The sequence below is a fragment of the Daphnia magna genome, linkage group LG7, assembly GCF_020631705.1.
Source record: "Daphnia magna isolate NIES linkage group LG7, ASM2063170v1.1, whole genome shotgun sequence".
NCBI classification, from domain to species: Eukaryota; Metazoa; Arthropoda; class Branchiopoda; order Diplostraca; family Daphniidae; genus Daphnia; species Daphnia magna.
In genome coordinates, this window is record NC_059188.1 from 11053804 (window position 1) to 11067027 (window position 13224).

Consider the following 13224-nt stretch of genomic DNA (forward strand, 5'->3'; position numbering starts at 1 on the left):
GTGCGGTACCAAAAAATAGAATGAAAATTACAGATCAAGGCCAAGTAAAAAAAAAACAAACGTGCCATATCTTATACTAGCATTTTTATACATCCTCTTGTCAATAAGACAAATTCTAATCCCTACAATGATGCCTTAATTCCGGACCATGTCACAGATTCTCCTACGTAAGCGTTAAATTTGATTCCTGATCTCAGTGCTAACCATCACTGTCGACAGGAGATTTCCGGTAAATAATTACTCCCAATCGGTTATTTCACTGTAAAAATTGCTAGACTTAGAAGAAAACAAGATACGTACAACGTCGCCACAAATTCGTTTAATAATGACATTGGCGCCAGATTAGCAGGTGAATCGGTATTGTTATTGAGGGCGGCATGTCTGCACTTGAAAGCTTTTTCGGGGCAAAATTACGACATCGTCAAGAAGTACAGCCTGTCGCGTGAAAACAGAAAACTCGATAGAGCCATGTCGTCAAATACTGTTTCGTCAAATGACGCCAATGACGTCATATCGGCATCTTTTGCCTCAAGTCTAGTCTCATTGGTTCCTGCAGGTGACAAAATTTGATGAAAGATAACATGGGAGACAAAGATTTAAAAGTGTCCATGTTATTTAAATAAATCGGCACATACCAAACAGTATTTTCAAAGCTGTCGAAAGGTAAAGTTCAATGATGAAACACGTCTTTTGGATAAAGAAATCCTTCTTTGCTATTTGCCTCGCGCTTGTCCTTCACTTTCACCATTCCGTAAGTAGAACATTTTCAACTTTAATTATGATTTAGACCACAGATTAAATTATGGATCCATTTTTGCGATGAACTGATTAGCATGCACAAGACAATTCATCATCCGGAACCACATTTTCTGCCTCATCGACTGTCCCATGTGTAGACTGCCAAAATGCAACATCTAGCTCCCGAATTTTCACGGCGTCTTATGTTTCAACGACTTTGTCAGGTATTGGACTTGATGAATTTAAGGGAACGATGTGATTAAAAGTATGCACGGGCAATCTTTTAAAGAAAGCGTCATTATTTAACAGATATCGTAGTTCTTGAAACAACTGCGATGGAACCAGCTACGACTACCAAATTTACTCCTCCCACTGTGCCATGTAATGGAGACGCATGTCCGACGACGACAACACCCACATCAACTACTTCGGAAAGTGCAACCACTTCCAAATTGACCACTGCACCTACAACTAGCGGTACTTTTCATTCTTTTAACGCTAACCACTTTTTTGCAAGTGTCGAAACACCAGAAACATCTTAATTTTATTTTTATTTTACTCATCCTCACATTCATCCATATTTTACAGAAACCTCGTCGACCAGTTTTTCTGAATCGACCACAGAAGTAACTACCGTGACTGAGTCTTCATCGTCATCCGAAAAAACAACTGAAATATCTACCCAAACTTCTTCCCCTACTAGCGTAACTGATGCGACTTCTACTATGACATCTGAAACGCCAATTGAAAGCTCTTCCTTTAGTTCAACTCTTGATTTGACATCGTCTTTTAGTACATCAACCGAAGTTTCATCGTCTCCAAGTTCAGTTACAGACAGTACAGATTTCTCTGAGCTGAATACGGAAACAACGACATTCACGAGTATTTCATCATCATCGACAGATGCATCAACAGAAATTTCTTCTTCTTCTACCACACCAGATGTGACATCCACTGCATCGTCGTCAACGAATCTCTCAACATCATCAAATACGATTACAGACAGCACATCCACCAATTTTTCAGAAACAACAGAAACGATGGAACTCACTTCGTCTACCACACAAGCTAGTTCCACGACCGATGTTACTCCCAGCATATCAACCGAAGGTTCACCGACATCGAGTACAATTACGGAGATCTCGTCCACCGATACATCGACAACAGAGACAACTATTTCTACATGGCAGTCTTCTTCGTCGACTGAAATGTCTACCGAAACCTCGTCTTTTAGTCCAACATCTGATTTTACATCCACTGCTGTTTCCTCAACTGAGCTTCCATTGTCGTCGACTACACCTACGGAATCGACAACAGAGACTTCAACCTTTTTCTCTTCAACATCCATTGAATCAACAACTGAAACATCAACCGAAACGTCTTCCGTTACCACCAGCCCCGAGGCTACTTCCAGTGTAACATCCACGGTCGAAACTCCATCGCCATCAAACACGATAACAACTCCATTGTCCACCGGAGTTTCTGAAACGACAACAGAAATAGCAACTTCGACGGAGCTGTCCTCGACCGAGGTTACAACTGAAATATCAGCGGAAAGCTCTTCTTTTAGTTCAACTTCGGATTTTAATTCTTCTACCACATCATCTGGACCGTCATCGTCTATTACAATTACAGACATCTCTTCCACAGATTTTTCAGAGACAACAACAGAAAAAACAACCTTTACAGAACTGTCCTCGTCTTCTTCTACAGAATTTACAACTGAAATATCAACCGAGAGCACTTATATTTCTTCAACCATGGATTCTTCTTCTTCGATTACGTCGTCGTCAGAGCCTTCATCTTTGTCGAGTACTACTATAGGCTCCACATCAACAGATTTCTTTGAGACATCATCAGATAGTACTTCATCTTCAACTATAGTCACAACTGAAACTTCATCTGAAGCGTCTTCGTCAACAGAAATTACAACAATCACAGAGACATCTCCCACTGAGACAACAGAAACATCCTTCAGTTCCACATCTGATGCTACATCCTTGATATCATCAACCCCATTATCGTCGACCACAATTGCAGAAACTACATCCACCGATATGTCGACAACCGAAACATCAACATGGCTCTCTTCCTCGTCCACCGATGCAACAACCGAAGTATCAACAGAGATATCTTCCTTTAGTCCAAGTCCTGATTCCACGTCTTCAATGGCTTCATCAACAGAGTATTCATCCACGTCAAACACATATCCTTCATCCACTGATACGTCTGACATGACAACAGAAATCACAACTATAACGGAGATCTCCTCGTCAACAACAGAAATAACCACTGACATATCAACAGAAAGCTCTTCGTTTAGTTCAACATCTTTTACATCATCTACCGACTTTTCGTCATCGTCGATTTCACCCACCGACAACACTCAGTCTTCTGATGCTACCACAGAAACAGCAACTTTCACAAGTTTCTCTTCATCATCGACAACGATATCAACGGAATCACCAACAGAAGCGTCTAGTACTTCCCCTGATCTAAGTTCTACACCTTCATCAACTGAGATATCTTCATCAACGAATACGGATCAATCGTCTACCGAGGCGAATACAGAGACCACAACCTCGCCCTTCAGCTCTTCGACTGAAATAACAACAGGAAGTTCCTCCTTAAGTTCTACCACAGATATTAGTTCATCTGTCACCTCATCAGGCGAACCTTCGTCATCGTTGAGTTCTGATTCAACGTCTACGATTTCTTCTGAGGGGACAACAGAAACCACGATCACTGACCTCTCCTCGTCTTCCTCCCAAGAAGCAACTACAGAAATTTCTACAGAGAGTTCTTCTATGAGTTCAACTTCTGTTTTTACGTCTACCTCCCCACTGTCTTCGAGTACACTTGAAGAAACCTCAGCCACCGACTTTTCTACGGTGGAAACGACATCGTTTACATCGCCCTCGTCATCGTCGACTGAAGTAACAACAGCAACACCAACGCAAAGCTCTTCTGCCAGTACTACATCCGATGTTTTTACTTCTACTTCTTTCACTACCAATCCTTCGTCGTCATCGTCGACCGATTTTTCCGAGGCAACGGAAACCACAGAATTTACGGGATTCCCTTCATCTTCAACGGAGCAGATAACAACATCAACCGTTAGTTCCACTTATACTGGTATAACTTCTTCGACGGAATCATCGACATCAACCATGTCTTCTTCATCAGACTCTACGTCAAGCATAATAATCGAGACGACATCGACGAAGCCTTGGTTTTCTGAGTCTACCACAAAAATTGATACGTCTTTACATACAACCGATGGCTTTTTAAGTTCCACGTCAGGTTCTACTGAAGCATCGACTATATTCACGAGTTCTACAGAAATCAATTGGCCAACAAGCGTTGGAACTGGCAGCTCCGTTTCCGAGATGTCTAGTACCATGGTAAATCCAACCGGAGATCCAAACGAAATCGACAACACATCTAAAACTGTTTTCTATGTGATTGTCGGTACTCTTGGGGGATTACTTTTGTTATTGCTGTTGATTTTCACTATACTCGCTATTACATATGCAAGGTACGTTTATTTTCTTAAGAATGAAATAATGTAAGTCAATAAGCTCTAAATTAATAATTAATTTTTTATCAGAAAGAGAAAAAATGCTCCTATCCTGCCGCTTACGGTTACCCAAGCAGCAGCGAGCGAAAGCAGGTTTGTTTACAGTATAATTCCATATTTTTATGACAACTAAGAAATGATCATGTTCAAGATGTGTTTCAAAAAACTTTCCAACTCCTTTATGATGGCCATGTTTTATAATCGGAATGACACAACCGATATTTTTAAAAAATTCTTTCTTATACAACCTTTCTTTGATAGGCAAACAATTATTTTAATTGTGTTGTTTTTTGTTTTTTTTTGTAGCTACGGATCGCAAGAGGGAAGAGTTCGTGGTTTATTACGTACCCCTTTACGGGGTTACTAATGGGAAAGAGCTACCTCATCTACGCGTCAATTACGATGCAGGAGTCATTGTGAAAATTTGCATTTTTTGAACTGTTGTTAACCGGTCATCCCCACTCATAATCATATTTAATTCTATCCTCAATTATTATTATTTTTTTACCAGTATAATAACTTTGATTTTTAATGACTGTATCGCCTTTAAATTAATATTGACATGTGACGTGTAATGCGATAAATGAATGGGATAAAATAATTTCGATGTTGTCGGGCGCTATTGTCAATTTTCTAGATCCCTCGTGAAGATTGCATTGAAAAAAAAATATCCTTATCGAAGATTTAACTGGCAGTTGTCAAGAGTTTCGTGTCAACTTTGATTAGGTCATACAGAATCGGCGGTAAAGGGGCCTTTAAACACAGCCGACCCATTTATGGCGGTTTGTCGCCGTCCTTTGCGGCGGCGACATGAACCAGTCGCGAGAATAATGTTAATAGTCCAGTCGAACGCATTCGCGGTCTGGTGACAAATGATTCCCTGTTGACAGTAATTGATTTCATTATCAGCTTTCCGTTTCTAAACTGTCCAATGCAGAAATGTTATCCGCTTATCATAGAATTGGTGGAAGTCGTCATGGCATTTTGAATTTTAATGGTGGAACTTATTGACGAAGTCGTATGTTCAACTTGAAACACTTCAAAGATACATTTAAATATTCCAAAATATTAACTTTTAACCTACCACGCCTACTTAACATAAATCCCGCCCATAAGTTCGCGGCCATCTGGTGTTGAAATGCAAAACCAATATGCAAACAAGCGACAATCGAAATTGCATCAACAGAGAAAGTTGCAAGCTTGCGACAACTAGCTGTTGCCTGTTGGGGATAAAATGACAGTGCTTGTTCATTTTCCATGTTGTCTTTAGCATGAAGGCAATCGCTATTACAGAACTACAAGATAGGAATCATGAATGAGTTTAGTGATTTTTGTAAAGCATGGAAACTCGAATTTCCAGGAGAAGATTTACCCACCGTTTGGGAAGAGGATACCCGTGCCAATCTTCTTAGACACAAGAAAAACCTCGATTATTTGAAGTCAGAAGTTCGTAAGGAAGAGTTTTACGTGAAATTTCTTGAAAGTGTATTGTCTAATGCCGAAAACAGAAAACAGCAAGTATCACCTAATCTTACTGAAACTTTGACCGGAGGCTTACTAACTTCACAGGCTTTAGCAACAGAAAAGCCACATACAGCATCCTCAGATTCTGATTTTGTCACTGTTATTTCCATTATTAACAAACTTGAAAATTCTCAAGAACAATCAAAACAGGTAGTGGAAAGACCAAAAGCACCTCCAAAGCCTTTGAAACACTATACAAGAAGTGTTTCAACCCCATCTGATAGTCCCTCCAAAGTTAAACCAGAAGATTTGATAGCTTGGACAAAGCAGCAAATTCAGCAGCTACAAACAAAACCAACCCCTAAACATGGAGCTTCATCTGCTTCACCTCCACTTATTACAGCTAAAAGCATTTCGGAAATTGCAGCTGACTTAGGTTCAAAACGCCGGATAAGCTACGAAAATGTTAAACATCCAAGAGCAGATTATGAAAATGTATTGGGTAATTTTCCTAGCAGGTAATCCAGGTTAAAAAGTAACATGAGGAAAACCTTAAAAAAAAAAGAAATTACTATTATAAAAACAGGGAACCAGAAAATGTATTGAGTAACTTTCCAAACAGGTAACAAATGAATAACTAAAAATTGGGGAGTGCCTTTAAAAGTCTTTGTAATTATTAATCATAGAGAACCAGAAAATGGAGATCTGAAAAGACTTACACCAATAACAGACATGGATTCTGATCAAGGAGCAGTATTACGGAATGTTACCTTATTTGAAAATTCAAAAACTACTCTTCCTCCAGTTTCCCCTTGCCAGCCAAATGAGTTATGTGATGAAGATACTTTCTATGACTCTGTCCCTCAAGAAGAAAATGTTAGCTACATTGATGGTTAGTTAATGAAATACCTTCCTCCAAATCATACATTTATTAATGTGTCTCCTATTTTACTGCTTTAGCTGAAAATTACATTTATCTACTGGATAAACCAGATGAAATTGATGATCGAGAAATTGAAGCAGAGAGGAATGGAACTTTAAAGTCCTTTAGCAGCACTATATCTGATGATAGCAGTAGTACAGGAAGCCTTCGGCGTCGTTTGTACGCTAATTTGTCCAACTTAGATGATTTGGATTTATCTCGGTGAGATTTGGTTTTGTGTTCTGCTTTTAGCAAGATGCTGATTCCATATTCACGTCGCAGACCTTTAACAGCTAAGCAGCAGCTTGTTCTACAGAATTTCTTTGATAGCGAAGAAAACTATGTAGGAGCTCTTAATGTAGTCCTACATTATAGCAAAGCCTTGACCGCTGCCTTGATGAGTTCCCAACCTGTTTTGACCAAGGAAGAAATTGCGTGCATATTCTTCCACATACCTCAATTGCATTTCAATCATTCCGAATTTCTTCAGAATATTAAAAGCATAAAACTCGTCGATTCCAACCTCATTCAGGTATTCATTTAAAATTATCGGCATGTTGTATCTTCCAGAAATGTTTAATATTCAATCCATTTTAGGTTGTTCAGTTGCTAAAAAGCTTTTCTGAAAACGTCCTTCCCGAATACGGTATCTTTTTGTCAAATTTCAAAGAGGCTTTAGAAACAACTAGGAGAGCTTGCCAACACTCAACGCAATTCGCAGATTTGGTTCGCCGCATAAAATTGAGGTCAAGCAACCAACAGATGGTGATAACTCTAGATGAACTACTGCATAAGCCAGTTGCTCGTATCCAGCGCCATGTTGCCGTTATACAAGTAAACTTACTAGTAAAAGGGTTATCGACTGAAGCTGGTGACACATTTTCGTTGTAGGATTTGCTTGATGTAAGTGGGCCAGATGAACCTGCATATGGAATGCTACAAGAAGTTCAGCTGATAACGAAGACTTTTCTTAGCGAATTCAGCACAAATCAACTTCAGTCCTTATTTCCGGCCCAGACTGCCAGAAATCATCCAGTTACCCAATCTAGCGTAATTCGTCGTTCTTTAAAGTTTAATTTGTTAGTAAAATGTACCATTTCAATTGGATAGCGGATTTTTCAATAATTTTTCGATGATCGGTAATTTAAAGTATACTTACGCAGAGACACTTGGTGAAGAATGGCTTCTTGGTGGAACTTCAACCGGATGGCAAGAGAAAACAGCGACACTGTTTCCTCTTTACTGACCTTATCGTCTGTACCAAGTATAAGGGAAACGCGGGTAACTTGGAAATCAAATGGTATCTTCCATTAGCCCAAGTTTCTGTTTCTACGGATGATTCTGCGGCAAAATTGAATGTTTCTGCATTAACAAACGTCGCGTCTTTAAGGTTAGTGCACACCGAAAAGTATCCTGAAACTGGTCCGTGTGTTGGATATTGTCAGTTACATCGATTGTGGTTTCTTACCAAACATTTTCTCGTGATATTCTTAACTAAAATCTCTCTAGCGCTGCTAAATTGATTTTTTGCACAGGTCTCAGGCAGCCGCTGCAAGAACGCAATTGGAGCGCTCGTCAGCGGGATCAGACAGGCAACGGAAGAAGTTGGCTTGTTTAGAGGCTAAATTGCTTTTAGATTCGCCCAATCTTCCATTAAAATTCTCCTATAAACCTAAAGGGGCATGCAGCAAATCAAGCCAGTCATTCACTTTCTTGCTTTCTTCGGAGTTTGAACGGACATTGTGGGTAGAGGCAACAGAAACCCTGAGGAGGAACATTGAGCGGTTGCCTGTTGTTTACCTACAACCAGAAGAGGTAGAAACCCACATCAAAGCCTGCCGAACAGCGGTTGAGCCACTTGTTGGACTTATGAAGAGTTTAGCTGTACAGGCAATCGGTGGAGAACTACAAGTGGTAGTACACTCACTTCTTGGATTATCAAAGCATTGCGGTATGATTCTGAAGAGGAATAACCCCTAAACAGCGCATGTTTTATTATGTCTACAAGTTTCTTTCTCTTTAGATGTTTATGTGGTATTCGAATTAGACTCATATGGGCATTACTTCCATAAAGCTCGAACCAGGATGGCAGTTAAAAGCTTGGAACCTCGATGGGAGGAAGATTTTCATATTGATTTGGAAGGGGCGCGAGGAATGAGGATTTTATTGTACGAAGAAGACGCAAAACAAACGCATATTTTACGTGGCAAAGCTGAGCTTGAGGTAACTATTAGATTTCGTGCACCATGGCACAGTTAACAACCAAGTTTCTTATTTCTGGGTTTTTGTATTTAGCTCTCTGGTCAATGGTTAAAATCTTTAAATGGCCCGCAGTACATCCCGCTAACTAACCAGTTTTCTACTCGATTATCGTCTGCAGAAGCTACACCTGATAATGACCTAACCTTGTGTTTAAGCTTCCGTTACATATCCCACGATGTAACTTTACGCCGGCCGGCATTGCGCGGTACGTCCTCCAACATTTTTGGCGTTCCTATTGAAGAGGTAAGAATGCGTTAAACCGTCTACCTATCACACATTTTGTTTAGCCCATTAACTCCTGATCGCAGGTGTGTCATCGGGAGAAACGAAGTATACCACTCATTATCACCTGCTGTGTCCGTGAAGTTGAGCGCAGAGGGCTAGAAGAGCTGGGCATATATAGAGTGTCAGGTCTAGCTACCGACATCGCTAAGCTACGCAAAACGTTCGATACTCGTAAGTACTCTTTAGTAGACTGGATTTTATTAGCATGATGCTAATGGTTTTCCCAAGGTGGTCTAGAGTCAGAAGCTATTCTAAAGGACGTTGATATAAATTCCACGAGCGGTTTGCTGAAATTGTATTTACGTCAGCTACCGGAAGCGCTATTCACAGACAGGCTTTATCCGCATTTTCTTCAGGTTAGAAATTAACTGGAAATGTAAAATTAAAAAAAGTAATATTTCTCTTTCCGATTTCAGGCGTTTAGCACATTAGACGTGGCAGCTTCCATGAGTGGCGTTGAGGATATTACAAGTGATGGTGGCGCAAGAACGCTGACCATACTATTCTCCTCGTTACCTCAGTTGAACCAAACCGTCATTTTGTATTTATTGGACCATTTGGTTCGGTAAGTCTAAATTGGTTGTCATTTGTTATGTTCTTGAAGCCATTAGCTACGATGCCATTGGTAACGTTCGTCTTTATTTCCTTTAGTGTCAACAGTAAAGAAGTGAAAAACAAGATGTCTCTCCATAATCTAGCTACTGTTTTCGGACCGACGTTGTTGCGACCAGCACCTACCTCCGATACCCCTGATAGTCTGGACCAATTGGCAATGGGAACTATTGATGTGATGGCGCAAGCAGGAATACTTCATTTCTTCTTGCTTAGAAGAGCGCGCCGACTACCCATTCAGTTCCCGACTGCCTGATGTATTTTACTTCAGCTTCCCAACATACGTCCTTCTCGGATCAATTATGAGGCACACGCACGTTCAGTAAGAAACTAATCTTAATGATTCTCACTTTAGAAACTAGAAATAACAGGGACCATTATTCTGTTAATTAAGTCAATAAGATGCAATATTTTATCTTCGGTTATATTGCCTACGAAAACATCGATGAGATGTGTTACATTTTAGATCTTAATCCAGAGCTGACCATTTCTTATACAAAACATGTTGCCATGATAACAAAGTCGTAGTTTAAGTGTCTTAGAGTTACGTAAAATTTTTGGTATAATTCAAAGGGTTATATTTTTGGTGCGTTTTGTTGTGTGTTCGTAGAGTTGTGATATAATAATCGCGGTATACTACAGCATTTACATGCAAAACCGCCCTTCATAAAACGGATGAGTTCAAGACAATGTCTTTTTTCGTTGTTGTATGTCCTAGTTCAGTACAGTACATTAATATGTATATGTTAAACATTCGTACTAATTTGAGTTATTCACAAGACATTGAAGAGAAAAGCCTTTATTAATTTGTCCGTCTTTTAAATTGGTTAAACGACACATGAATTCTTGTTAGTCCCAGAACTTTATCAGCCCGTCCCATCCAGCTGAAGCAATTTTTGATGTCTCGTGAGGATGCCATAAAACGGAACTACAAACTGCTTGATGTGCTTTCCATCTGGCCAACACTCGAGTTGTTTTCCAATCCCAAACGAAAACTTTGCCATCCGCGTCGCCAGAAATGACATAGCTGCAAGTAACGAAAACCAATTGAGTTTGATAACATCAACAACAAAAAAACAAAAAACATATCAGCAGCGAAAAGACAAAGATGTTAACAACGAACCTCATTTCAGGAGAGAAATCTAGACCACATGCGTAGCCGGCAACCATGTGTCCTTTAAATGTTTTCTTTCTGTTGAGTTTGAAGCGGTTCAGCGCAGAGTAAATGACGATTTTGTTGTCCATGCTCTGGCATCCAAGCCATTTCAGATTTGGAGCCAGTGTAACCGCAGGCATGGAATGCATCGTGGGATCAGCTATATATTTCATGTCCACAGGAATATCCCTAGGTAAAAAAAAAATTCCTATGTTTACTCGTTTCCAGTACCTATTGCGCTATTTCAACACACCATTCCCACACACGTAAACTCTTATCGTCAGAAGTGGACACAAATCGACGATTTTCATCTACAAAAGTGATTGTGTTTACAGCACCTAAATGGCGATCGTATTCCTGTACAGCTTCTCCAGTACGAGTGTCCCACTATGTAAATACGAAATAGGTAAGGACTTGGGAGTAAAATGGAAACGATAAGCTGTTAACAACTTACGCAGACAATTTTTTTATCTGCCATCCCGGCCACGAAAAGATGTTGCTTATCTTCTTCAGGGTTGAACTTGACGCAGTAGGGAACTTTTTTGTTTGTAAATCGAGAAATAACCTGTCCTGTTTCGGTATCCCACAGTTTAATGTAACGATCATACGCTGCAGAAAGGAATTTTTCGCCGGAATTGTTGAAGCTTATATCTCTGACAGCTTGGCGATGACCAAAATAAGTACGAACGCATCTTCTGTCCTTGTATACTTCCCAGATCTAATAAGTGAAATATTCAAAAGCAACTTTTAAAATGGTAAATTGCAGTCATCAACAAACCTTAACTCTCCCGTCCATGCTGCAGGAAAGGAGCAAATGAGCAGTCTTAGGAAACCACCGGATCTGGGCTACACCTTTATTGTGCCCTGCCCAAGCATGAATCTGTTTTTTCGGGATGAAGCATTTATTAGGTGGAGCGTCCGAACGCAAATTGATGCCTATGTCGTGAGGTGCGTGTAAAAAGTTCCGGCCTTGGTAATCCACGGGATCATCAACTATAAAAATAATGATTATTTCAGTTTTCTTAAGCATATGTTACACCGAAGAGGTTTCTTACTGTGCAGCGATGTCTTTTCTTCGATTGCTTTTTCCTCGTACCTGGGTTTACCCCTTTTCTTCATTTTTGCCAGATAGGCATCAAGTTCTTCTTTGTCAGCCTAGAAAGACAAATATTTATTTCTTCTATTTTTGGTAAAAAGATATACTGTTTTACCTCGGAGGGTTTAGCGCTTCGGCTTTCATTTTCATATGGAGCCCAAGGTCCTTTATATCCTTCTAAATCAGCAGAATCATCATTCTTTTCTATTTTCCTTTTCACTCCGGCTCGGCTGGGATCAGGTCTATTGGGATTCTCAAAGACTGTTCGACCAGAGGAGGATTCAGCTGACTCAATGTCACCAACATAGCTACTTCCTTCATTTTGAGCTAGTCCAACAGTAGGATCTAGGGCATATCCTATAATCACAGTCATTTTTTAGCGGTTGGAACAAAATCTGAGGAAAAACATATTCTTACCGAAACTGGTAAAAGTTTTACGCTGTGCCTCAAATTGGAATTCACTTAGATGGGCTGGCTCAACAAATCCTGCAACTGTATTCCTGTGTGCTCTTTGTTGCCCTGTTTTGAACGGGCAATCAGGTCCCAATGTGGGGGCAAAGAGCTCTTCTGCTTTAGGATTATAGAGCAATTCTTTAGAAGAAGGATCTACATGCCGCAAAGGATCTAATTCCTCCTATTAAGTTCATCACAGTTATTCAAATTCACATAATCTTGTAAAAATTAAAACTTGCATTTGGTAAAACGTCGGGTGCTGCCGTTACGGGAACGATTAACTTCTGGTTAATTAACTCAGTCGTATTAATGGGGTTAAGATGAGAATCTTCTCCACTTCCACTATCATCATCACTGCTTCCATATTCACGCAAAGCTGCCACGGAGGCCATTACGATATTATTTATTAAACAAGCCAAAACTTTTTCGACTATCTCATTTGCAAACCGCGAAAAGATACAACCAAAATGTCAAGCAACACGTTAGAGGCAGAGTTGCCAGTGATTACATCACCAAGAAAGCGAAAGAAGGGAAATTATAAATATTTAGCAGATAAAATAAAATTGACTCTGGTTTGGTTTTCTTTTCGTTTATTGATTCCATAGTTTTCCATTCGAAATTTGGATATTTATTTACGCTACTAAATCGTGCTTTCG

At 39.8% G+C, this 13224-nt stretch overlaps 3 protein-coding genes across 4 annotated transcripts; 2 read left to right on the forward strand and 1 right to left on the reverse strand.

Annotated features, from left to right (window-relative positions):
- The first annotated feature begins 11 nt into the window (after positions 1-11).
- On the forward strand, positions 12-4930 carry LOC116926266 (serine-rich adhesin for platelets). Its single transcript, XM_032933096.2, has 6 exons — positions 12-751; positions 833-962; positions 1048-1215; positions 1327-4276; positions 4349-4411; positions 4625-4930. Exons 1-6 carry the CDS (start codon positions 674-676, stop codon positions 4683-4685), a joined length of 3450 nt encoding a protein of 1149 aa, XP_032788987.2. The 5' UTR covers positions 12-673; the 3' UTR covers positions 4686-4930.
- A 559-nt stretch (positions 4931-5489) lies between these two features.
- LOC116926267 (active breakpoint cluster region-related protein) lies at positions 5490-10614 on the forward strand. 2 transcript variants are annotated; one of them, XM_032933097.2, is made up of 15 exons: positions 5490-6300; positions 6369-6404; positions 6469-6674; positions 6743-6926; positions 6987-7236; positions 7302-7538; positions 7596-7754; positions 7868-8094; positions 8240-8655; positions 8728-8927; positions 9000-9209; positions 9275-9422; positions 9480-9607; positions 9668-9816; positions 9903-10614. In XM_032933097.2, the coding sequence occupies exons 1-15, from the start codon at positions 5630-5632 to the stop codon at positions 10117-10119; spliced, it is 3438 nt and encodes a 1145-aa protein (XP_032788988.2). In that variant the 5' UTR covers positions 5490-5629; the 3' UTR covers positions 10120-10614. The 2 variants fall into 2 exon arrangements, with proteins under 2 accessions (XP_032788988.2, XP_045032373.1); XM_045176438.1 differs by having other exon boundaries at positions 9489-9607.
- Positions 10615-10646: 32 nt separating this feature from the next.
- Positions 10647-13047, reverse strand: LOC116926272 (pre-mRNA-processing factor 17). Its single transcript, XM_032933105.2, has 9 exons — positions 12808-13047; positions 12533-12749; positions 12231-12472; positions 12075-12174; positions 11798-12012; positions 11474-11737; positions 11273-11406; positions 10987-11208; positions 10647-10890 (listed from the first exon to the last, which is right to left on the reverse strand). The coding sequence occupies exons 1-9, from the start codon at positions 12958-12960 to the stop codon at positions 10713-10715; spliced, it is 1725 nt and encodes a 574-aa protein (XP_032788996.1). The 5' UTR covers positions 12961-13047; the 3' UTR covers positions 10647-10712.
- Between the last annotated feature and the right edge of the window lie 177 nt (positions 13048-13224).

Coding starts and splice junctions, on each gene's coding strand:
- LOC116926267 (XM_032933097.2), top strand. CDS start 5,630: ATGAATGAGTTTAGTGATTTTTGTAAAGCATGGAAACTCGAATTTCCA. Junction 7,539..7,595: donor GCCATGTTGCCGTTATACAA/GTAAACTTACTA, acceptor TTTTCGTTGTAG/GATTTGCTTGATGTAAGTGG. Junction 9,817..9,902: donor TTATTGGACCATTTGGTTCG/GTAAGTCTAAAT, acceptor TATTTCCTTTAG/TGTCAACAGTAAAGAAGTGA.
- LOC116926272 (XM_032933105.2), bottom strand. CDS start 12,960: ATGGCCTCCGTGGCAGCTTTGCGTGAATATGGAAGCAGTGATGATGAT. Junction 12,473..12,532: donor TAAAACTTTTACCAGTTTCG/GTAAGAATATGT, acceptor CTGTGATTATAG/GATATGCCCTAGATCCTACT. Junction 11,407..11,473: donor CAGATAAAAAAATTGTCTGC/GTAAGTTGTTAA, acceptor GTATTTACATAG/TGGGACACTCGTACTGGAGA.
- LOC116926266 (XM_032933096.2), top strand. CDS start 674: ATGATGAAACACGTCTTTTGGATAAAGAAATCCTTCTTTGCTATTTGC. Junction 752..832: donor TCCTTCACTTTCACCATTCC/GTAAGTAGAACA, acceptor TGAACTGATTAG/CATGCACAAGACAATTCATC. Junction 1,216..1,326: donor CACTGCACCTACAACTAGCG/GTACTTTTCATT, acceptor CATATTTTACAG/AAACCTCGTCGACCAGTTTT.